Source organism: Gymnodraco acuticeps, unplaced genomic scaffold, assembly GCF_902827175.1.
Source record: "Gymnodraco acuticeps unplaced genomic scaffold, fGymAcu1.1, whole genome shotgun sequence".
Classification (NCBI taxonomy): Eukaryota; Metazoa; Chordata; class Actinopteri; order Perciformes; family Bathydraconidae; genus Gymnodraco; species Gymnodraco acuticeps.
In genome coordinates, this window is record NW_022990023.1 from 4373171 (window position 1) to 4395428 (window position 22258).

General features: G+C 41.8%; 3 protein-coding genes across 5 annotated transcripts; 2 read left to right on the plus strand and 1 right to left on the minus strand.

Moving 5' to 3' along the window:
- The first annotated feature begins 62 nt into the window (after positions 1–62).
- On the plus strand, positions 63–1978 carry ccdc189 (coiled-coil domain containing 189). Of its 2 annotated transcripts, none has more exons than XM_034214790.1 (9): positions 63–204; positions 346–380; positions 486–546; positions 640–803; positions 932–1002; positions 1184–1300; positions 1404–1482; positions 1620–1685; positions 1769–1978. In XM_034214790.1, the coding sequence occupies exons 3-9, from the start codon at positions 503–505 to the stop codon at positions 1924–1926; spliced, it is 699 nt and encodes a 232-aa protein (XP_034070681.1). In that variant the 5' UTR covers positions 63–204; positions 346–380; positions 486–502; the 3' UTR covers positions 1927–1978. The 2 variants fall into 2 exon arrangements, with proteins under 2 accessions (XP_034070681.1, XP_034070680.1); XM_034214789.1 differs by having other exon boundaries at positions 74–204; positions 481–546.
- Positions 1967–5213, minus strand: phkg2 (phosphorylase kinase, gamma 2 (testis)). Its single transcript, XM_034214768.1, has 10 exons — positions 5008–5213; positions 4631–4742; positions 4359–4534; positions 4206–4260; positions 4022–4087; positions 3762–3925; positions 3563–3653; positions 3278–3431; positions 3064–3189; positions 1967–2982 (listed from the first exon to the last, which is right to left on the minus strand). Exons 2-10 carry the CDS (start codon positions 4723–4725, stop codon positions 2737–2739), a joined length of 1173 nt encoding a protein of 390 aa, XP_034070659.1. The 5' UTR covers positions 4726–4742; positions 5008–5213; the 3' UTR covers positions 1967–2736.
- An 89-nt stretch (positions 5214–5302) lies between these two features.
- Positions 5303–21888, plus strand: rnf40 (ring finger protein 40). 2 transcript variants are annotated; one of them, XM_034214728.1, is made up of 20 exons: positions 5303–5501; positions 5981–6129; positions 6238–6405; positions 6688–6987; positions 7585–7789; positions 7991–8112; positions 8224–8370; positions 9287–9358; positions 9519–9638; positions 9786–9965; positions 10157–10292; positions 10899–11020; positions 11165–11430; positions 11595–11712; positions 12322–12471; positions 18342–18554; positions 18642–18767; positions 19483–19623; positions 20069–20170; positions 20534–21888. In XM_034214728.1, exons 2-20 carry the CDS (start codon positions 5992–5994, stop codon positions 20708–20710), a joined length of 3003 nt encoding a protein of 1000 aa, XP_034070619.1. In that variant the 5' UTR covers positions 5303–5501; positions 5981–5991; the 3' UTR covers positions 20711–21888. The 2 variants fall into 2 exon arrangements, with proteins under 2 accessions (XP_034070619.1, XP_034070620.1); XM_034214729.1 differs by having other exon boundaries at positions 18345–18554.
- Positions 21889–22258: the final 370 nt, after the last annotated feature.

The window sequence follows — 22258 nt, forward strand, 5'->3', positions numbered from 1 at the left end:
AACCGGAAAATAACATTTGTATCACGTTGCTAGGATACAACCTTCCAAACAGGAAATTATCCCGCAAACTTGTCTTTGGTCAATTACAGTGACAATTGATGAGAGAATCGGTGTAATCTTACTTCTGTTTGTCAGCTGTTAACGTCTGCAGTTTGCACAATTTATAATTGGGCTTAATAAATCAAAATGGATACAATATCAGAGGTAAGAGCTAGTTACAGGTTGCTACTTGACTGCCTGCTCGTTTACTTTATTTTTGTTATAAATTATATCATTAAGATATAAGGATTCATATTATAGCTATAAGAATTATAGCCTTGTGATGCATTGTTTTTTTTCCTGTAGGTACCACAGGCCCTGCCACCTAAATTGATGCTATGGTGAGAGCTGTGTCCCCAGATTATATTCAATGTCATTGGTTGCTGCTTTAAACCCGGCATACAAATGTCTAGCAAAAATCCATTCCTTGTGTGTGTTCAGGACAGACGTAAACTACCATGACATGGAGGAAATCGAGAACATGCAGTCCATCCCTGATCTGGAGAGGTTTTTACCACCTGTTAATACCAGAAAACATTTCTAACACAATCACACTGACAGCATTAAGTATTCTTTCACACTTCTTCTCTTCTGTGACAGTGCTTTATGCAGAGTGTTTGGAGTCGATCTCCCCGAACCAAAGAGAGGAGTTCTGCTGGAGTTGTATGTCCAGACGGTGCTTTTTTGCAGAGAATGCAACTTTAAAAAGGAACAAACATCTGCTCTCTTGTCCATCATCAAGGCCACACATGAAGCTAACATAGGTACGAAAAGTCATATTATTATCACTGCAGTGTAGATGGACGATGTTCAAACAAAGTACGCTTCAAGATTACTCATTTAAATGTTCCTTAACTTTAAATGGGATGTGTTTGAAACTCCTTTCTTGCAGAAACTCCGCTCAACAACATAGAGCAGTGTTTCAAATACTGCAAGGAGCTACTTCTCTGTCACTCAGTCAGGGTGTGTACAACAATTCACAAACAATGTTACTCAGTAGAGCTGCGACAATCGATGTTTTAGACTCTGGCTCATATTAAGCTCGAAATCGTTTGTTTTAGGTACTCTGGGAAACTGTTATATACATGGGTTTTAGCCCACAGATTTCCATACAATGTTCAATTTGAATGTTTTCCCACAACAGCGACCTCCCTTTAGTATCAACCTGTTTAACTCTGAGGAGGCGACCTGTATCTTAAACTACATCTATAACCACTACGTGAGACACTACAAACTCTACAAATATATTTTCACCCCACAGGTAACAATCAAACATAGATTCAAGCAACCACTGCTATTGTTCCTTTTTTTTTTTTAAATAATACTATTATTTTATAATACTTCTCTTTATTATTTTTGACCAGCTAAAACTTGACTTGTCTTTGACTTACTCTGGGATCCCAGGTCAGGATGAACCTACCATGGAGAACTCTTCTGCTCTAGGTAATAATTGGTATTTGCAGGTATAGTGGCACAAAGCCCTTTTTATATTGTGTCACATTGAAAACAGAATATTCTTGATTTTTTATAGCACTTTAAATCAGTTGTATTGATACTTACTCGTACTTTTCCTGCACCAGATGTTGAGAATGTAATGGAAAAGGAAACAGAAGCATCTATTGGAGAGCCGGAAGGAGCAACCCTAGGTAGTAGCCCAATCATAGTTGTTCTAAAAAGCCAAATGCACCCAGAATATTGTATTCTAACTGCTTCATTTCATCCCTTTCAGGTTCACAATCAGAACTGAAGGGACTTATAGAGAGAGAGGTCAGAGAGCAGATGACGCTCGTGTCTGGACAAATGGATCAGCGAATGAAAGACATTGCAGATCAGCACAAGAGCGCACCAGATTCTCCACAGCCCAACCAAAATGCCAAAAAACACTGATTAAGAAACATTGATCTTAAAGGACCGACACAAATTAGATCATTTAGAGCTTCGAATGAGTTTTATTCTCAATAAATCATTTTTTCTTCATATACAGTACATCTGCATTTTTACAATTAATGTACATTTCTCAGGGAGGCACTTTCTGGAAGTGCCACTCATTAAACTGCAGAATAAGCTGAGGATGTAACGTGGTTGGTTAGTTTCAAAAGGAAATACAGTCACAATAGTCTTCACAGTTAGATAAGTGGGTTTCTTATTAAGGAATGTCTGCATGCACGACAGTATATCTACCAAAAACACCACAAATACTGTACTTGAATGTTAAACATGTCTTCTGGTACTGCTTTGTAACCCTTGTAAATCTGCACCTTGTTGTGTTATGTCTATATAATTATTATCTAAACAGTAAACCATAGTGCTTTAATGTCCACACAGTGCTTTGAAACACATTCTCCTCTCAGTAATAACTGACTATCAACAGGTAAAATCCTAAGTACACATAATGTAGTCGTATGTTATATGTTATTGAAGTTAATGTGCAATGTGTCCTAAACTGCAAAGTGCAAACATGATGACCTGACAAGAAAATGTTCAAACAGCCACAAACTCGGATCAAAACGCAGATAGGATGAGATGTGCGTGCTTATCTCGGAAAACCATGGTGCGCATTAAGGCATAGAAACATCCTGGCCCCTGAACACCTCATCTTGAAATCAAACACAGTAATTCAAAAAGACAAACACTGACTTGAAAACACATGCAAATGTTTAAATACAAATCCCCGTGGTTTGGAATGAGGTTGACCTGTTATGGCTCGAAGTCCTCCAGGTCCAGCAGCATGATCTTAGCCGTGTTCTGAAAGAGGGCGGCTCGGTTCTGCTGCTCTCCTTTCTTCACCCAGTGCCCGTAGATGCGGAAGGCGCAGCCGTCGATGAGTTTGCGGACACAGCGGAGGGAGTAGGGGTCTCGGGCCAGAACCTCCCGGGTCAGAGGGCGAGTCCTGCGGTAACGGCTGTACATCCTGATACAGGCCAGCACGCTGATTATCAACACCTGAGGAGGCGTGAGAGCACAGCCGGTGAGAATGGAAAGGATAAGACGTTTATATAATTTAAACTCAATACTGTGACTCACCCTAAACGTCTTTCTGGGACTGAAGAGTCGCACTTTCTCCTTCTGGTACAGTCTGAAGAAGGGATGTGATAAGGCTTGCTCAGAAGTGAGACGGGCGGCAGGGTCCACCACCAGCAGCCTGGATATCTGAGCAAAGTGATTCCAAACTAAGACTAGTGTGATCCAGGAGAATATTCAAAACATTCAGAAGATATTATAAAACTTCTCAGCTCACCAGATCTTTCACGTTGTCCGACCTGTCGTCCCACTCAGGGGAGCTGAACTGATACCGGCCCTCCATGATCATCCTCAGCATCAGCATCTGCTTGCGATGCCAGAACGGTGGCGATCCAGCCAGTAAGGTGAAAAGGATAACACCACAAGCCCAGCTGTTCAATAAATGCACCAAAAAGGAAAACACGAATTAGAGATATAACTAACAGCCAGGATCATTCTTTGTAAATGTATACTGATTCAAATGACACTACAGATTAATGTTATGAACAAAAGGAAGGCTTACAGGTCGACCTCTTTGCCACAGCCTGGGTGCATTTCATCCATGGAACATTTCAGTATTTCAGGGGCCAAATAGCCAGGTGTCCCACAAAGGTCTAATTAAAATAAAAGAGAACAGATCATGTTAACCTCTGTCTACACAAACTATATGCATATCTAAATAGATCATTCATTTCCAGTTGTTTTATTATACACTCCGGTACCTCTAAGCTTCTCTCCAGGTTGTAGCTGCACAGAGAAACCGAAGTCGGACAGTTTGATGTGTCCCTGATCATCCAAGAGAATGTTCTCAGGTTTGAGGTCCCGGTGGACAATGTTGAGGGAGTGGAGATACTGCACGGCCTCTAGCAGAGCTCGCATCATACTCCTGTAGAGCAATGCATACATTTGACATTGACATTTTCCACCTAAAATCAAATGTAGTGCAAATTAAATCAGTTGATGTGTCGAAGTTGGAGCTCACCTGGTTTCCTTCTCACTCAAAGTCACTTTTTCTGTGAGGTAGTCAAACAGCTCTCCTCGCCTCATGCTGTAAGTGAAAATACAAGATTACTACCATCATACAATTGCTTCGTGATTATGCATTTATATTTTAGGGAAGGAATAGTCAAAGTGATTGCACTTCAGCTATTTGTTGTAATACTCACAGGTCAAACACCAAAAATATGAAGGTTGTGGACTCATATGAATCAATGAGAGTGACTGAAGGGAATCAACACAAATAAAAAGGTTTCAATACATTTTAATTTAAATAAAATAAAAGTGTCTTGCAGTTCGGGAAGAGTAGAATTCAAACCCACTTATTGAGGAATGCCCTTTCACCATGTTGAGGACGTGGATCTCCTTCAGTGTGGAGGTTTTCACCTCCTCCAGCTGCTGGACTGTCATCCTCTCAGCTGTTATCTCAATAATCTTCACTGCCAGCTCCTGACCCCCATGTCTGTGCACACACCTGCGCACCACACTGCTCACACCCCTGAGACAACATTGACCCAGGATACAGATTTGTTGTTGTTGTGTTATTCATATTGAAAGTTAAGATCCCATTTCTGTTTTGTTCTACTGCACTCACCTTCCAATCACCTCTTTAGGGTCATACTTCTGGTAAAACTCCTTGGCCCCTACCCAGTCTGGTAATTCATCTCCAAGAATGATGTCTTTGGTCATGGTGACAGCATACAAATCTGTAATAACAACAAACTGTCAGTCACATGTGTCTCTTTGTAACATTGCGGTATGATCGATCTAATAACAGGAACTACTGACAATGAAGTGTTTGTATTAACTTTAGTTTAATTCAAGTCGTAAGAGTTTTATTTGGAATAGCTTGCTACACATACATTTCTCTACTCTCGACTGTTTAAAAATGTGGGTTTGATTAGCTAGCTGTGTGTTGGCCTTGCCCTTGCTGCAGCAGCAGGTTCACTGACCGTACAGGAAGCTACTCACCAAGTATGAAATGTCACAACAAGAGTGAGCGAGACGGCGAATAAGGAATCTTTATGAAAATGCCATCACAGCCCGAGGAATCTATCGTGAAACCATAACTGTGTGCGATTCAGCGGCTACAAATTCAAAGTTAGCTACCGGCGATGTCAACAACAACCGCTAGCTACCGTTAGCGATGTTTACATTCTAGTCTCATTCCTCGAAACAGCTAGTAGCCTGTTATTACACAATGTGGCAACAGTGCTCCCGTGTGGCCGGAGTAAAGATTGCAGTTAAGTTCATTACACATATTAATACAACCTTCTTTTTTTTAGGCATTACAAATAATTCCACTTAGTTTATATGATCACAAAATGCCATACTCATTTAATGTATATATTTTTTTTTTGTGATTGACATTTCTTAAAATAAAAATATTGCGGAAGTATCATGTCGTTATTTCCTGTAGTTTCGATGGATGCACTGAGTTATATTTTCAGTCGCTCCGTGTGAAGGTTTGTAACGTTAATATTTGCCGTAAATGTTGCTTATACGTTAATTTGCGTGTATAGTTTCCTTTCAGAACATCATTTAGATGTAATGGTGGTCCCTGAATGAAAGTCGTGACCACCAGTCATTAAATATTCTGGACAAAGAGCCCCGTTTAGCTAACTAAGGTTTCGGAGAAAGATAGCATTAGCATAGCTAGCGTTTACAAGCTTGCTAACGCTCCGAGAATAATTGCTAAATTGAGAATAGTCGGTAGTGTTTTAAGAAGTAGGTTATACAATATCAGTCGGCATAATCGATACGACACACATATGTTAACATTAGCACCAGAAGAGCACTATTCGGAGCCAATTACAATCAGTGGCCCTTAGTGCAGCGCTAATGCCGTAGCTAGCTGTCATCAAATGAATGAGTTCCCTATTTACAAACTAATGTGTAGTTTCTTAAGGCTGTACCAACGCAAATATTGTTTGATCTCTTGCAGGGGAAGGAAAGATGTCAGGTGCCGGGGGAGGAAAACGTCCCTCAGGAGGGGACAGCCCCCCTGTCCCACCTGAGAAGAAGAGCAAAAAAGAGGAGAAGACGACTACCACTTTGATAGAGCCCATACGCATAGCAGGAGTCTCCTCTACGGTCAGTCATTTGGTGTTTACAAGTCCACATATATTAAACACTTACTAAGAACAATAATCAACATTTATGACATTGCTTACTTCGTTTTTTTCAATTGTTTCTGTGCAGGAGGAAATGGACATGAAGGTCCTCCAGTTCAAGAATAAGAAGCTATGCGAGCGCTTGGAGCAGAGACAGACGATGGAGGATGAGTTACGAGAGAAAATTGAGAAGCTGGAGAAGAGACAAGCCACCGATGACACCACCCTGCTGATTGTCAACCGCTACTGGTCCCAGGTACCTCTTCACATCTAATTACATTTTACGTTACGTTTGAACCAGATTATACCCAATTTGCGTCTCAAACTGGTGATGTAAACACAAGATAAGTGGGGTCTCATTCTGTCAAAGCCAGCTGGGGTTCCACAACAACTAATAAACACTTTTTTGTATCTGTCTTCCCTTACCTAACCCCTTGTTTACATGATCTTACACATTTTAATAAAGTACTATATGATACTTTTGTACAGAAAATAAACCCTAGGTAATGTTTTTAATAATTGTATGTCTGATTTGCAGTTGGACGAAAATGTGCAAGTTCTGCGGAAACGTATTGAGCCCGGTACTCCGGTGTCATCGACCCCTGCCCCACCTGCACCCCCCCTGCCTGGACCAACACCTATGGAGGAAGATGGTGTCAGTCTGGCCTCACAAACTTCCGCCGTGCCTCCACCTCCTCTACCAGCGAGTCCAAACGGGGGGGAGCTGGCAGAGAAGCAGGACGCGCATCAGGAAGAGCGCCTAGAAGGGCAGAAGCAGCCCCCGCCTCCTACTGGGTCAGAAGAGATGAACCTCAAGGAGCCGCCACACGACTCATCAGGTAAGCAGGGTTTTTTACTAATGTGATCTATTGAAAGTCTCCATCACTGACTGCATTAGTAAACCGCTAGAATCTAAGCATATAACATGTTATTTGATCGTCACATTATTAGAATTTGGATTCAAGTGTAAATGGGTATGATTCCACATACGTTTTCAATGTCAGTTCTCCTCAGTATTCAACATACACCTTTTTCTGTTATATTGCTACTGTTGTTTCCGGTTGTTGTTAACTGTGTTCAACTTTTGCAAAAACATCTCAAATCAATAATTGTAATGCTTTTGGTAGACTAAAAGGGGTAAATGTAAGAGCATGTTCTTGCTGCAAAATACCATTTAAAAAAACATTGATAGTCATATATTTGTTAGTGATTAGAGGTGTATTTACTCAAAGAGACAACACCTGTTGTAGAAATGTACATATTTTATTTAATATGTATGTAAAGAAGGCAACCTGGCTTTTTGCTGCATTCTTTTAATGTCATGAGAACTTGCAAAAATATTTTCAACTGTCGAGTCAACACTTATTTGTTATCATTAGATAATAAGCTTTTTTTCATTTGAACTAACTTTTTACATTACCATCTTTTACTATGTTCAGATGCATCGTCGCCCCCTCCTCCTCTAAGTGACAATGCTAAGGGCTTCCTGGTTACTTTGGCGCACAGCAGCGAGGAGGAGCTCAGCCTGCACCTCCAAGACCGCATGCAGTTCAGCAAGGAAGCCATCGCCTGCCTGGTCTGCGTCTTCGACCGGCTACACAGCCGCATCGACAGCATGTGCAAGCAAGTCCAGGCTGCAGGTAACTGTGGGAATAAGCTGATTAATGATCGTTCATATGTGATAGGCAATTGACACACAAATACAATTGAAGAACACCTGCTGTACAATTTATACCCTGCTCTAAAACGAATGATCTGGTACTTATAGCTTCATCTGTCTGTATTGAGTCGTTGTTAGCTCCACTCTAATTTGACACAACATTATTGATCTTTATTGTCAGCATGTGATGACGATAGCCAGTCTGACATAATCAATGAAAACCACACTCTGCTGGACGAAAACACTCGACTGCGAGACCTGACCACTCTGCTGCAGGGCCGACACCACAAGATGTCCATGGAGGTACGATGTCCTTGGCTCTGTTGTTGTAGCTTGTACAAAGCTGTTCTGTGTGTATGCAGCCATTGCTTCACTGCTGAAACAGCTGTTTTCACATCTTTGCCTTTATTGCAGTACAACGAGTTAGTGGACAAGGTGACCAGCTCTGAGACCAAGGTGTCTGAGATGGAGACGACAGTCGAGGACCTGCAGTGGGACATCGAGAAACTGCGCAACAGGGAACAAAAGCTCAACAAACATCTGGCAGAAGCCATGGAGCAGGTGCGTGAAATTGAAATTGTCTATATTTTTCAATTGCAATTATATTATTTAGATGTAATACACAGGCTTTGGAAATCTGGAAATGTTACGTTTAAGTACTTAGAGCTTGAATTGTATTATAAAACGCTCCGTGAACTTGCCTATTGGATCCCTTGCTCTCCCTGAGGTTTCTCCCATTTTTTCCTAAATTGTGGGTTTTCTCCGGAAGTTTTTCCTTGTACGATGTGAGGGTCTAAGGATAGAGGGTCTAAGGATAGAGGGTCTAAGGACAGAGGGTCTAAGGACAGAGGGTGTCGTTTTTTCTCATACTGATATTCTGAACAATTTGTGCTGTTGTATTTGCTGTAAAGTGTCTCTACTGTAGGCTATTTTTATTATATGTACAGCACTTTGTCTCGACCAAAAGTCGTTTATAAATGTGCTATATAAATACGATTTGATTTGATATTGTGTGTGTTATTTTTGTCTATTGACGAGGCGTATTCATTCGGTGATAGGCTCTAAGCAGGAATGTGTGTTAAGCCAGCTGCTCTATGGATGCATGTCTAGCTAGTTTCTCCCTTCTTACCTACCCTACCTTTAAGCCAGCTGCTCTATGGATGCATGTCTAGCTAGTTTCTCCATTCTTACCTACCCTACCTTTAAGCCAGCTGCTCTATGGATGCATGTCTAGCTAGTTTCTCCATTCTTACCTACCCTACCTTTAAGCCAGCTGCTCTATGGATGCATGTCTAGCTGGCCATGCATGCATTGATCAAATGGTATTTTCTTGCATTAGACATCTGAACATTAAAACATAAGCGTTGTTTGAGGGATGTCATAGGATGTGTTGCACCTGTTTACTCTCATGTGGTTTTTCGGCCTTGTTTGTTCTTGTTTGTTTTTTTTACTTACGTTTTGCATTTATGATCTGCAGCTGAAGTCCGGATACAGCACCAGCAGCTCAGGAGGAATCTCTGGAGGCCAGATTACTCTGAACATTCAGAAGGTGAACTTTCATACAAAGCTACATCTTGCAAATAAATGGGACATGGGACTTTTTCTTCGCACATAACTTGGTTCACATCTCAGATGCCAGTTTGTTTCACTCCATGGTCATTTATACTTAAGTATTTATAACATGTTTTTTTGTTTTTTTTAAATGTCAGTTTGAGAGTCTCAATGCGGAGTTGGAGCACAACGCGGAGTTGGCGAATAGCCGCATGGCAGAGTTGGAGAAACTGCAGGCGGAGCTGCAGGAGGCAGTGAGGGAGAGTGAGAAGCTCAAGGTAAAGATCTAATCTCTGGTTCTTTGATAAGAACATTACATCTGGTTTCACAAACCCAAATCATATCCACCTTTTGAATCTGTGGATGAATCTGTCGTTTTTGGCCGATCACTTCCAATGCTTCACTGTCATCGTCTGATTTTTTAGATGGATTTGCGGAATATTCCAGAAGACGTTGTGAAGGAGACTGTGGAGTACAAATGTCTGCAGTCGCAGTTCTCCCTGCTTTACAACGAGTCCCTGGGGGTGAAAACCCAGCTGGATGAAGCACGCGCCCTCCTGCTCACTGCCAAGAACGCCCACCTCCGACAGATCGAGCACATGGAGGTGAACTTCATCCATCACAGTTGATCTCTTAAAATATACATTGTCCATCAGAGAATAAAAATGAAAATAGGCTTTGGCCCTGTGTTACTATCAGTCTTTACTGTTTTCTTGGCCCTAGCAACCTAAAACTGACAGTGTTTATTATTACCAATGCTTGGCAACATTGTCAACAACTGTTTCCAACCTTTCAGAGTGATGAGCTGTCGCTCCAGAAGAAGCTGCGGACCGAGGTTATCCAGCTGGAGGATACCCTGGCCCAGGTGCGCAAAGAATACGAGATGTTGCGGATCGAGTTTGAGCAGAACCTGGCAGCCAATGAGCAAGCAGGTAAATACAAACACACAGCCTTGGAAGAGGGGAGGGAAAGCATGCCAACATGGGGCATGTTAAGAGATGCATTAAGGGTTATGCTTTTCACGCTGTAGATTATGGTGCTTTTAGAATGATACTCAAAGCGAACATTAAAGGGACAGTTCACTTCACGCCTCTTACCTGTAGCGCTATTTATCATTTTAGATACTTTAGTTTGAGTTGCTGCGTTTGTTGTTTCTGTTTGAAATGTTTGCCTTCCCTTGACTATAACTGAACTTGATGGCACTCGGCTTAAGCTGTTCAAAGCGCAAAATGAATCATGTCAATAATGCCCCTGTCACTCAAGATGCTGTTGTTGGCTGTTTTTATTTTGAAAATATGTTATACTACTGAACTTAACCTCGAAAACCACATTTTCCAGAAAGAGAAATAGACAGATTGATATCAGAGAGCACTACGGGTAACAGGGTACAACAACACAGCACACTTGTATCTGTGTGTAAACGCATTGTCTTTGTTAGTGTGTATAATAAACAATTTGTATCACCATGACCTCCCTGCATCACTTACAGCTCAAACCCAGACCACAGGTTGACTGCTCTCTGCTCTCTGCTCTCTCAGGGCCAATCAACAGAGAGATGAGGCATTTGATCAGCAGCCTTCAGAACCACAACCTGCAGCTGAAGGGGGACGTGCAGCGCTACAAGAGGAAGCTGCGGGAAACCCAGATGGAGATCAATAAGGTAGATGACCTGAATAACCATCAAATGTGTGATGTGTTTGATTCAGTGGGATCCAAAGGGGTTTTCTGAACTCCACCAGAACATTACGAGTGATGCATTGCAGCTGGCCAGTGTCCCTTTATTCACCTTTTGCTCCGTCCACAGTTGCGTTGTCAAAGTGGCGACACGGGGACTCTGATGCTCGACGAGACGACGAATGACAGCATCGAAGTGAAGAAAGAGGATGATGAGGACCATGAGGAGGAGGAGGAGAGGAGGAAGGAGCTGGAGAGGCAGCGGGCCCGGGAGAGAGAGAGGGAGAGGGAGGCCGACCGAGAGCGGGAGAGGGATCGGGAGAGAGAGAGGCAGCGCAGCGACGAGCTGAAGAGGAAGGACTCGGACACTCTGAAGATGCTCAGAGTAGAACTCAAGTACATCCTTCTTCTACTCCTCGCTTTACATTCTATTTCTAATGCGTTCTTTGCTCTTTTTTTACCTGCAATGATGTCTTTTCAACCAAATGTGTGCCCTCAAATAACTGCACTTACCGGATTACTGTCATTACTATAATCTTTTGTCTCCTTTGACTCGTCAGGAAAGCCCAGGAGTCCCAGAAAGAGATGAAGCTCTTGTTGGACATGTACAAATCAGCTCCAAAAGAGCAGAGGGACAAAGTTCAGCTCATGGCCGCCGAACGTAAATCTAAAGCTGAGGTTCGTTCTTTGGTGTCTTTGTCTTTCTTATATACTTTGCAGGCTGTCTGCGGGGTCTTAAAAAGTATTAAAAGTTGATGAATCAATTTAGCGAAAATGAAGGCTATTAAAAAGTATTAAACTGCATTTTCTAAGGTATTACATTTTGTAGCTTGTTTTCAATAAGTATATAAATGGTCCAAAGAGGTTGTATTCTACAGTCTGCCTGAATGTAATCATTGCGTAGGTGTGTAGTGTGATTCTGTGTAGTTTATTGATGGCATCCCGTTGGGTTTGACGTCATCTGATCAGGACATCGCACGCTCACTGCTTGATAGCGCGAAGCTCCGTTTACGCCGGTTGTTAAACAACATGGTTATGGGGAAATGCAAGTTTGCGTCCAAATGGTTGGAAGATAAGGAGGAAGGACAATCAATACTGTATATAGTCAATGTGAGGTAAAGTGTGTCGCCAAGGTAACCGGTTAGAACTCCAAGTGGCGATGAGGTCTTAAAATGTATGGAAAGGGTCTTAAAAGGTTTTAAAAGGTATGACATTTGACTTTAGGATTCCAGCATATACCCTGCTTTGTCAAATGTCTTGTTTTGCATCTTATCTCTACCTGTCCAGGTGGATGAGCTGAGGATGCGAGTGCGAGAGCTGGAGGAGAGGGAGAGGAAGGAGAGCAAGAAGCTGGCGGATGAAGATGCCCTCAGGAAGATCCGAGTGGCAGAGGAGACCATCGAGCATCTGCAGAAGAAACTCGCGGCCACGAAACAGGTACGCGCATTTTTATCTCTTAAACATATCGGAGCAAGTGACTGTTAAGGCAACTCTGAGCATGGCTGAGAATGTGTGCACTGCTAGGACAAGGAAAAGGACTCGGCAACCTCTCTGTAATTCTTTATTTCCCAGCTGATTGTAGACATCAGAAACCCCTCAGCTTTTACCTAAATGTTTTTCTTATTTTCTACACTTTGTAGGAGTTAATATTCATGTGCAAAAGCATTCAGGCCACCACACTTTTTCAGACCACAATGAAACAAAAGATTTCAAACTTTGGGGCAGCACCAGATATGAAAATAAATAAGAAGCCAGCTGTGCTCAGAATGAAAGTAGTGCAATGAGTATCACATTTGACTAAGGAAGACGTTGTCCTAATCTTAGACGTGAAAAGAGGAATTGAAAGCTGGAGCTCTGGCCTAAACATTTGATCTGATCAGCTGTTATACTAATTATTTATTGCTTTAAAGACAATCACTTTTTGTCGGCAGTTTAATATAGGGCTGCTCGATTATGGCAAAAATCATAATCACGATTATTTTGGTCAATAATTGATATCACGATTATTAAAAACGGTTATCCATTTACTTAAAAAAAAAAAATCTGAACAGTATGTTTTTAACAGTTGATAAACCTGAACTTTAAGTAAATTCAACTGAAACCACAATAAAAATAAATAAATAAAAATAATCGTTTTATTTCGATTACGTTGTTTTCGTAATCGTTGCAAGCCAAAATTGTAATCGAGATTAAAATACGATTAATTGCACAGCCCTAGTTTAATATAAATATCAAATCGGCTGAATGAAAGGCAGCTGTGTTGTTGAAAAAGTGGAAAGGAATCCCACTCTAATTCGTCTTTACAGAATCATTTGTCAAACTTATTCTCATAACCTTTTAATACGAGGATAACCTGTAATCACATTCTAGTTTTGTTGTTTATGTTTCTCTATTAAATGTCTTTCTACTTAATATCCACAGAATAAATCCCTGATTTGATTTCTTATTCATAATTTGTTACATTTTGTGACCTGGCATTAATCAATTTACTCTGACATTGTCTGACCTGCTACACGAGGGGATGATTTCAAACAATCATGTTGAAATGATTCCAGGGGGTCCGCGGGTCTTAAAAAGTATTAAAAGTTGCTAAATCAATTTAGCGAAAATTAAGGCTATTAAAAAGTATTAAAAGGCATTTTCCAAGGTGTTACATTTTGTAGCTTGTTTTCAATAAGTATATCAATGGTCCAAAGAGGTTGTATTCTACAGTCTGCCTGAATGTAATCATTACGTAGGTGTGCAGTGTGATTCTGTGTAGTTTATTTATGGCATCCCGTTGGGTTTGACGTCATCTGAACAGGACGTCGCACCCTCACTGCTTGATAGCGCGTGAAGGTCCGTTTACGCCGGTTGCTAAACAACATCGTTATGGGGAAATGCAAGTCTGCGTCCAAATGGTTGGAAGATAAGGAGGAAGGACAATCAATACTGTATATAGTCAATGTGAGGTAAAGTGTGTCGCCAAGGTAACCGGTTAGAACTCAAAGTGGCGATGAGGTCTTAAAATGTATGGAAAGGATTAAACCCCAAGGTCCCCGTCGGCGACACTGTGTCTCAGGGGATCTTAATATTTAAGAACCTATTAATGTGTTATACCAGATTAACGGGAATAATCTCAGCTAACTGACAATACAAACCATTTTTACCAAAACAAAACACAAGTCTCATAAGAAGCATCTAAATGACCCCTTAGCGAAAAATGCTAACGGACATTGGCACAGAACTCAAGATAAAAGTACCCTTATTACTTATGGTAGCTGCACATACAAGATATCCGATTAAAGTTGAGATTCCACAGATTATGTAGGTATATAGTATCATCACTGAGTGATCCGGACTCGCGACAGGAGAAGCAAACACAGACATCACAACACGTACCTTTACGGAGCTTCTAGGGAGATCGTCTCACCGTAGCTGTCAATCTGATCAAAAGACGTGTTCAATGGCATTAAAACCAGAAAAAACGCGGCTGAATCGGTTAATCCATAGGTTTTTAACGTCTCTGTATAAAAAAATGATTTCATTTATAATCCATAATTCCATTTTTATGTAAAAATCGGAGAGCAAATGTTAGCCACCAGAGTGGCTGCTGCTTCCGGTCTAGGCTATTCAGCAGTCTAACACACACACATTACCAAATAAGGACTATGTGGGAGTTCCCCTCGATTCCATTGGCTCTAACGGTCAGAAAGAGATGTCACATGTCAAAATCCAGCAAGTGGGGCCAGAGATATGGAAAATCCACCCAAATGGCCCCAGAAGAGGTTTTTTTTGCTAAATCTGTCTTAAAAAGGTAAAATATCACTTGTTTTGCATCACTCTTGATACAGGGTACTTATTATATGTTGTACTTTGGATTCCAAAAGCTTTTAGTCTACTAACCCATCATCCAAGGTTAGTTTTCACTATAAGTACAAAATATTTTTTGGACGGACACTATAATTTACAGTTTTTTACCATGTTCAATCTGAATTTTCTTTAAAATAAAAAACATCTATATTGAATCTGACTTTTCTACATCCAACTCACAGGTTTATCATTACTTTGAGAAAAAAGATTATTAATTTAACCCTTTTAGAAGGGAAGATATGGTCATTTGTTCTGGGAATGTCATTTTCGAGCCTGAAACCTGGGGTTTAACAGGTTAAAAAGGTCTTTAAATGTATTACATTTGACTTCAGGGTTCCTGCATATACCCTGTGTTCTAAACACAATCATTTTAGGTGGGGCGAATCATTTTTGGATAAGCCACCCTGATAAATTGAAAGTATGTAAAACATTGTCAGATCTGAGCTCACTCTCTTGGCTCTGCTGCTATGTTAGGACGCGTGCATTGATTTTCATTAGTAAGTTGGAAAACTAAACCGATAAGAGAGCATGGAGGGAGGAGAAATTACAAGCAGGGTTCAAATGTTGGTGAAATAATGTCATGGTAGTTCTAAAACTTGAGTTGCGTAGATAGAGGATACACCCATGTTAGATAATGTAATACTTTCACGATAATATTCCACTGTTGACCTTACTGCTACACTGAAAATGATCTTATCAGTCCGTATGAATCAAATTAGTCCTGAGGATCTACTTTTTCAGTTTGGGTTACATGGAACCGGGAACGCTGCTGCAAAGCAAACACACAATCTTTTCTGTTACCTCCTGAGACTGTAATTAAATCAAAAACAGGAAATTACACCAACGCGTAATCGTGTAATGACCGTGTTTTAAGTCATTTAACTGTTGTTCCATACCATTTTATGAACATTATAAAAACACAGATGTTTGGGTCTGAAAGGGCCTCCTCATGCTTGGGAGTTTAACAGAACATAATTAATCTGAAGACGGTGTGAAAAGATACTGATGGAATAGCTTTTCTTTCCTTCGTATCTGTTTTTAAGTTAAAGTAAAGCCACTAAACTCTTCTGGACTCCCGTGTATTTTATTTGTTTTCCTCATTATTTGACAGTTTGCCAAAGCTCTCCAATAAACAAGCTACTTGTGAGATCACTACAGCTTTGTGGGTCCCAGTTGGCTTGTTAGGGGGGCGATGTGAACCAAAATGAAGCTTATATATTTTGTCCATTTACGTTTGCCTTGTTTCACCCCAGCTGATATTTCACTAAAGTTGTAATTGTTCTCTATAGTGCCCCTATGCCCTGTAAGGTATTTCATATGCTATGAAAGGCGCCCCCCAAATAAAATGTTAACATAACATATTAACATCATGTTATTATAAGAAGACGTAACACTCAAATATAATAACTTTGCATGTCTGCTTTTTTCATGCAAAAATCTATCTCAGAATTATATATTTGTTATGGCTTCAAGTTGTTCAGATGCCTGTGTTTTAGATTAGATGCTGGCAATTCATCTTTTAATTGTTAACAAAATATAAATGGTATTTTATTTCATGCATATTGGTTCGGTTATTTTAAGTTGTGTTTACAGAGCGGTATCTGGAAAGAAGCCTTGTAATGGCGCATTTCCACTACAGCGCGGTTTAAGCGTTTTTGGTTGCGTTTCCACTAGGCGTAGTTCCGGCTAGCGGGTACTTTTTCACAGTTTTTCTGGCTCTCCGAGGTTCTTTCCGGGCCAACAACCGGGCTGAGTCGGGCTGAGTCGGGCTGAGTATGCTAAACTAGTGAGAGAATCGCTGGCAACTACAACAAGATGAACATATTTGACCGTGATTTAATTGTAATACACGTTTCAAAATGATGCCGAAGTAACAACATACTGATACCGGTTAGTAAAAACCATGAATTAATACTTTGACAAGTCTGCAGACAGACGGCAGGCGACAAACCTTTTTAGATGCGTGTTTTCTGAATGGAGATCGGCTAAGCTAACGCAGTATATGCTCCGACCGTCCACACTCACAACAACGGCCTATACAGACATAAATAAACCAGCGACTGTATTCGCCATGACACAGGCAGTCTGTGGTTTGTACTTGTTTAACTTTTGTCTAGTTTCTGAACAGATATGAAGAGCTGTGAGCTCTGAGGGCTAACAGCTAACGGCTGATCAAATCAAATTTTATTTATATAGCACATTTATAAACGATTTTTGGTCGAGCCAAAGTGCTGTACATATAATAAAAATAGCCTACAGTAAAGACACTTTACAGCAAATACAACAGCACAGATTGTTCAGAATATCAGTATGAGAAAAACGACATCCTCTGTCCTTAGACCCTCTGTCCTTAGACCCTCTGTCCTTAGACCCTCACATCGTACAAGGAAAAACTTCCAGAGAAAACCCACAGTTTAAAGGGAAACATGGGAGAAACCTCAGGGAGAGCAACAGAGGAGGGACCCCTCTCCCAGGACGGACAGACGTGCAATAGATGCTGTGTGTAAATCGAAGAGATAATACATTTTACAGCATAGGTAGTCCGAATGTTAGGAAATGCATGTGTCTGTAATAAGAAGATGAATCTACGAAGATGTCAGCTACAATCCTGTGGGAGCCTTCAGGGAGGCAGCAAGACAAGACCCAGGCAGGACAGCAGAGACAGGTTCAGCCACGACCCGAAGTCCACGACTTAATCCAGAACTCAGGATAGAGGATCCAGGACACAGGACCACAGCAAGAGGATCAGCCTCGACTCCGGATCCCGGCGTAGATATAGATACAAAACAAGAAAAAATGTGGCTGGGTTAATCGGAACAAGAGAATACACAGACAGACAGACAGACAGACGGAAGAACAAGCACTCCCTTAGAATAGGTTGAGGGCAAAGGGTAGCAAGTAAGAGAGTAAGAAACATAGGTGGAGAGGCACACTCAGGGAACAAGGTCCCCACTGGAGCCTTAGTTGGAAATTGATGAGAGATAGGGAGGTACGCTGTGTCTACGAATCGTAACACTCCCCGGCCTGTCTAAGCCACTCTACAAACCGTTTCCCTCTAATAAAACTCGAGAGGTTAGAGAGGGAAAAGGTCTTGGGTAAAAGTTATTCTTGATAAGTTATTCTGATGTTGGTTTTGTGTTTCGCATTGAAGATGACGTCACGGCTCCGCCTACAATGCGTTACTATAGTTACTGTCCCAGTTCCTAAACTGTAATGGAAACGCAGCATAAAGTGAGCCTGGCCTAACTATACCGTACTAAGCCGCGCGAGGCCCTGCAGTGGAAATGCACCATAATATTGAGGGAATATGACTTGGAACTAAATCCACAGCACATCCTTTATATGAATGACTACAGATGGTTACGCTCTAGTAGTTTCAAAGCTTAGATCCTGAGGCAGCACGACTGTTACTGTCTCGGCGTTGTTTTTGATCCCTGACACGTCTGTCTCTCGAGGAGGAGGAAGCCCTGCTGAGTGAGATGGATGTTACAGGCCAGGCCTTCGAGGACATGCAGGAGCAGAACAGCCGCTTGTTGCAGCAGCTTCGAGAGAAAGACGACGCCAACTTCAAGCTGATGAGCGAGCGAATCAAATCCAACCAGATCTACAAGCTGCTGAAAGAGGAGAAGGAGGAGCTGGCTGACCAAGTTCTCACATTCAAAACCCAGGTGACGTGTTCCTGCTGATCCTGGAAGCGCAGCATTGATGGATTTCATTATGTGCAGGAAGTATTAACCTTTGCTGTGCCTCTGCAGGTGGACGCACAGCTGCTGGTGGTGCAGAAACTGGAGGAGAAAGAGGGCGTCCTGCAGAGCACACTCGCCGCTCTGGAGAAGGAGCTGACTGTCCGGACACAAGGACTAGAACTCAACAAGAGGAAGGTGAGGAAAGAGATGCCATCAATCTTTCTGTCAGCTCCTTTTGAAAGGTTTGCTAATCACCTGTAAGATTTCATTGCTGCCAGATGTCTAAGGTTAGAGTATCTGGAGAATGGCATGTGCTACACAGAGGTGTGTTCAGGCGCTTGGAAAAAGACCAAGATGTTGCTTCCACAAAACATTAAAAGCTTTAACGAGCTACATTGTTAGCCTGTTAAACCCTCCTGATTCTCACGCTTTTCCCAAAGAGTTAAGTGTGCACTTGTGGGATTATTCCTGGTAGTTTCTAACATTGCCCAAGTACCTGTCAGGACAAAAATGTTTCCTGGGACAATGTGAATGAGGTCATCTAGTTTTTGCTACTAATGTGAGATTGACCTAATTAGGAACCACCACAGGAGTAAGATTAAACAGAACAGGAACACACAAAAGCAGTTTCTTAATTGAACCGAAACCAGTTGTTGCCTGGAAGCTATGAAGAGGATCTCAAAGCGTACAGTATATGGTATGTTGTGGAAAACAGTCGTCAGGGCTGGAAAATCAGCAGCGAATAGGATAAAGCATGCTAAACTAATGGTGCCTGTGTTTAGGTTGGGACGTCAGACTCAGAATGCCAAGTCTGATCCAGGCTTACTGTACTTCCACCACATTACAGCGCAGCCATTTCATAAGGGTTTTCTTTCTTCATTGAGTGTGTCCGGTTCCTTCTCTGCTGCAGGCGGTGGAGGCTGCCCAGCTGGCGGAGGACCTGAAGGTGCAGCTGGAGCACACGCAGGCCAAGCTGAAGGAGATCCAGGTCTCTGTGGCGGAGAACCGCACCGCCCGGGAGAGGGAGAGCTCCAACCTGAAGAGAGCACAGGTACGTTGGGTTGCAGGGACGAAAACTCTTCCCAATCTCTCCACAAATTACTCCTGAAGTTCTGATTGGACGATCGCAACATGAGACGAGGAAACAACTTCTCTGACGACTTCTAGGATGAGGCTGAGGGGAAATGTTGAGCTGTTTAAAATGTAAAACAACATTTAAAACAACCTCGGTTGACGAAAGTGCTGTACAGGGAACAAACACAGTATAGAATAACACAATAGGAGCAAAATAATAAAACAATAATTAAAAACAAGATAAAAAGCACAATAACTAGAAACACCTATTTTTTTGTATCAAGCTGGGCCCACTTTTAAATATTTCTATACTTTAATGATAACTTGGAACTGCAGTGTTACATCTTCCCAAATGACTCCTGAAGTTCTGATTGGATGATCACAACATGAGTGTATTCACCAACTCTACTGATGCGTTACAGGAGGATCTGTCCAGGCTGAGGCGGAAGCTGGAGAAGCAGAAGAAGGTGGAGGTGTACTCTGACGCTGATGAGATCCTGCAGGAGGAGATCAACCAGTACAAGGTCAGGAAATGAACAGGTTTTTTATAATGCAGAGAAATGTAGGGCTTTTGTGAATTCTGTAAGTGGCGAGGGAGTTATAAAAAAAGGTTTCTGGCCCAGTCTGCATTACACTAGAAGAGCCTAGTGAGAGTAATGTGCTGTAATGCTCATAACTACACTTTGTGTAATCTGCCTCATTGGCTGGTTTTTCATTGGTAAGGCCAGAGAGTGAGCTCCACAGCATCACTATGGTCTCTGGGTATCCTGCAGCTTACTTGTTACACCCGAAAGTGTGAGCTGTGTTGCCGTAAAATGGATGGAGGTAATAACATTGTTGGCAAGAGAGCGTTTTGGCCCATATGTAACGCATTTATCTGTCTCCAGGCCAAGCTGCGCTGCCCCTGCTGCAACACACGAGACAAGGAGACGGTGCTCACCAAGTGTTTCCACGTGTTCTGCTACGAGTGTCTGAAGATGCGTTACGACACCCGGCAGAGGAAGTGCCCCAAGTGCAACTGCGCCTTCGGGGCCAACGACTTTCACCGCATCTACATCACCTAACTCCCCGAGAGGCCGAGGAGCGAGAAGGGAAAACTGTAGACAGAACCAAAGGAATAGAGAAAAAGACTATAGAACTGAAGATGTATTCCAAGAGGTGGACATTTTGGGGATATCAGATATGTGTTCCCTGTTTAATCTCTCTTTGGAAGGACTTGTTTTAGCGCATCTTTGCCATTTGGTGACCAAACAGAAAGTGACACATCTGACTGAGATTGTTGTGCTGTAGTCAATAAACACAGTTGTTTGTGCACACAGTGATATTCTTACACGTCGAGCTGCTCTGCGCTGTTCATCGTGTCCTCGCCATGTTTAAACATCCTCTCTTTTTTTATCAAGCTGGGCCCACTTTTAAATATTCCTTTTGTTTAATGTATTGATAACTTGGAACTGCTGAGGTACATCTGACTGACGCAATTCTTTTCATTGTTTTGTCCTGCTGGTTTATGAAAATCCTGTGAAATCAGTGAAGCTGCAATTTCAAAATGAAAAGAAGCCGTGCTTTACAGACCCGAGGCCTGCATGTGTAGGACTAAATATGTTTCTAATACGTAAAGTACGACAGCCAAGGTTGTGTAACTTCCCTGCTTAGGCTATAGTATTAACAATGAGACGTCAGTGAGTTTGGCGACCCGTCAGCACATACAGCAGTGTGTGGATCACCTTGGGCAAGGTCCTCTGTGTGTGTGTATTCATCCTGTTGCCATGGTTCCCGTTGGAGAGTTTGACACAACATCTGCAGCTTATAGTGCCTCATTACAGATGAAATCACTGCAATGGAAATTCGGCTCATATGGGTGTCCTTAGTGAGCTGCGCTGCTCCAGGTCCTGCTTTGCTAAAGGTTAGCCGTGACAGAAGAGTACAAAAACATCTGCTTAACAACATGCCTCTTACCTAATTGCGCCAATGAAACTCTGTTCGGATGATGTGAACTATTTACTGGGAGGTGAGTTAGCGTCTGTTTGACGTTAGCTCTTGTGGGAAAGGCAGTTCGCACATGCATAAAAAGTTCCAGGCTGTGAAGAAAAAGGTTTATCGGGCATTTGGGAGCAGTTGAGTAAGACTTCTTTGAGAATTAGCTATACTGTTGGCAAAAATCAGACTAACATGTTTACATTGGCAATAGTTGTTTACTCATATGAATGTGCACAACCTGTTATTAATAAATTAGTAGTTTTGACTTTGTGCTAAGTGATCATTGTTTGCCCCACAGCACAGATGTTGTAGTAACGGATGTTCTTTATTGTTACTGTGGGTTTTCTCCGGAAGTTTTTCCTTGTACGATGTGAGGCTCTAAGGACAGGGTGTCGTATTGTCATACTGATATTCTGTACACACTGAAGACCACTGAGACAAATGTAACATTTGTGATATTGGGCTATATAAATAAACATTGATTGATTGATGGTTACTAATATGCTCTGTGACAGGCCAACCTGATAGCATGAGTCCACTGACTATGTTATTGCATATTTGTGCTTCAGCAGCAGGCAACACCCAGACCTTAATAACACCACCCTGCGTCAGGGACACTCACTATTCAAATGTCA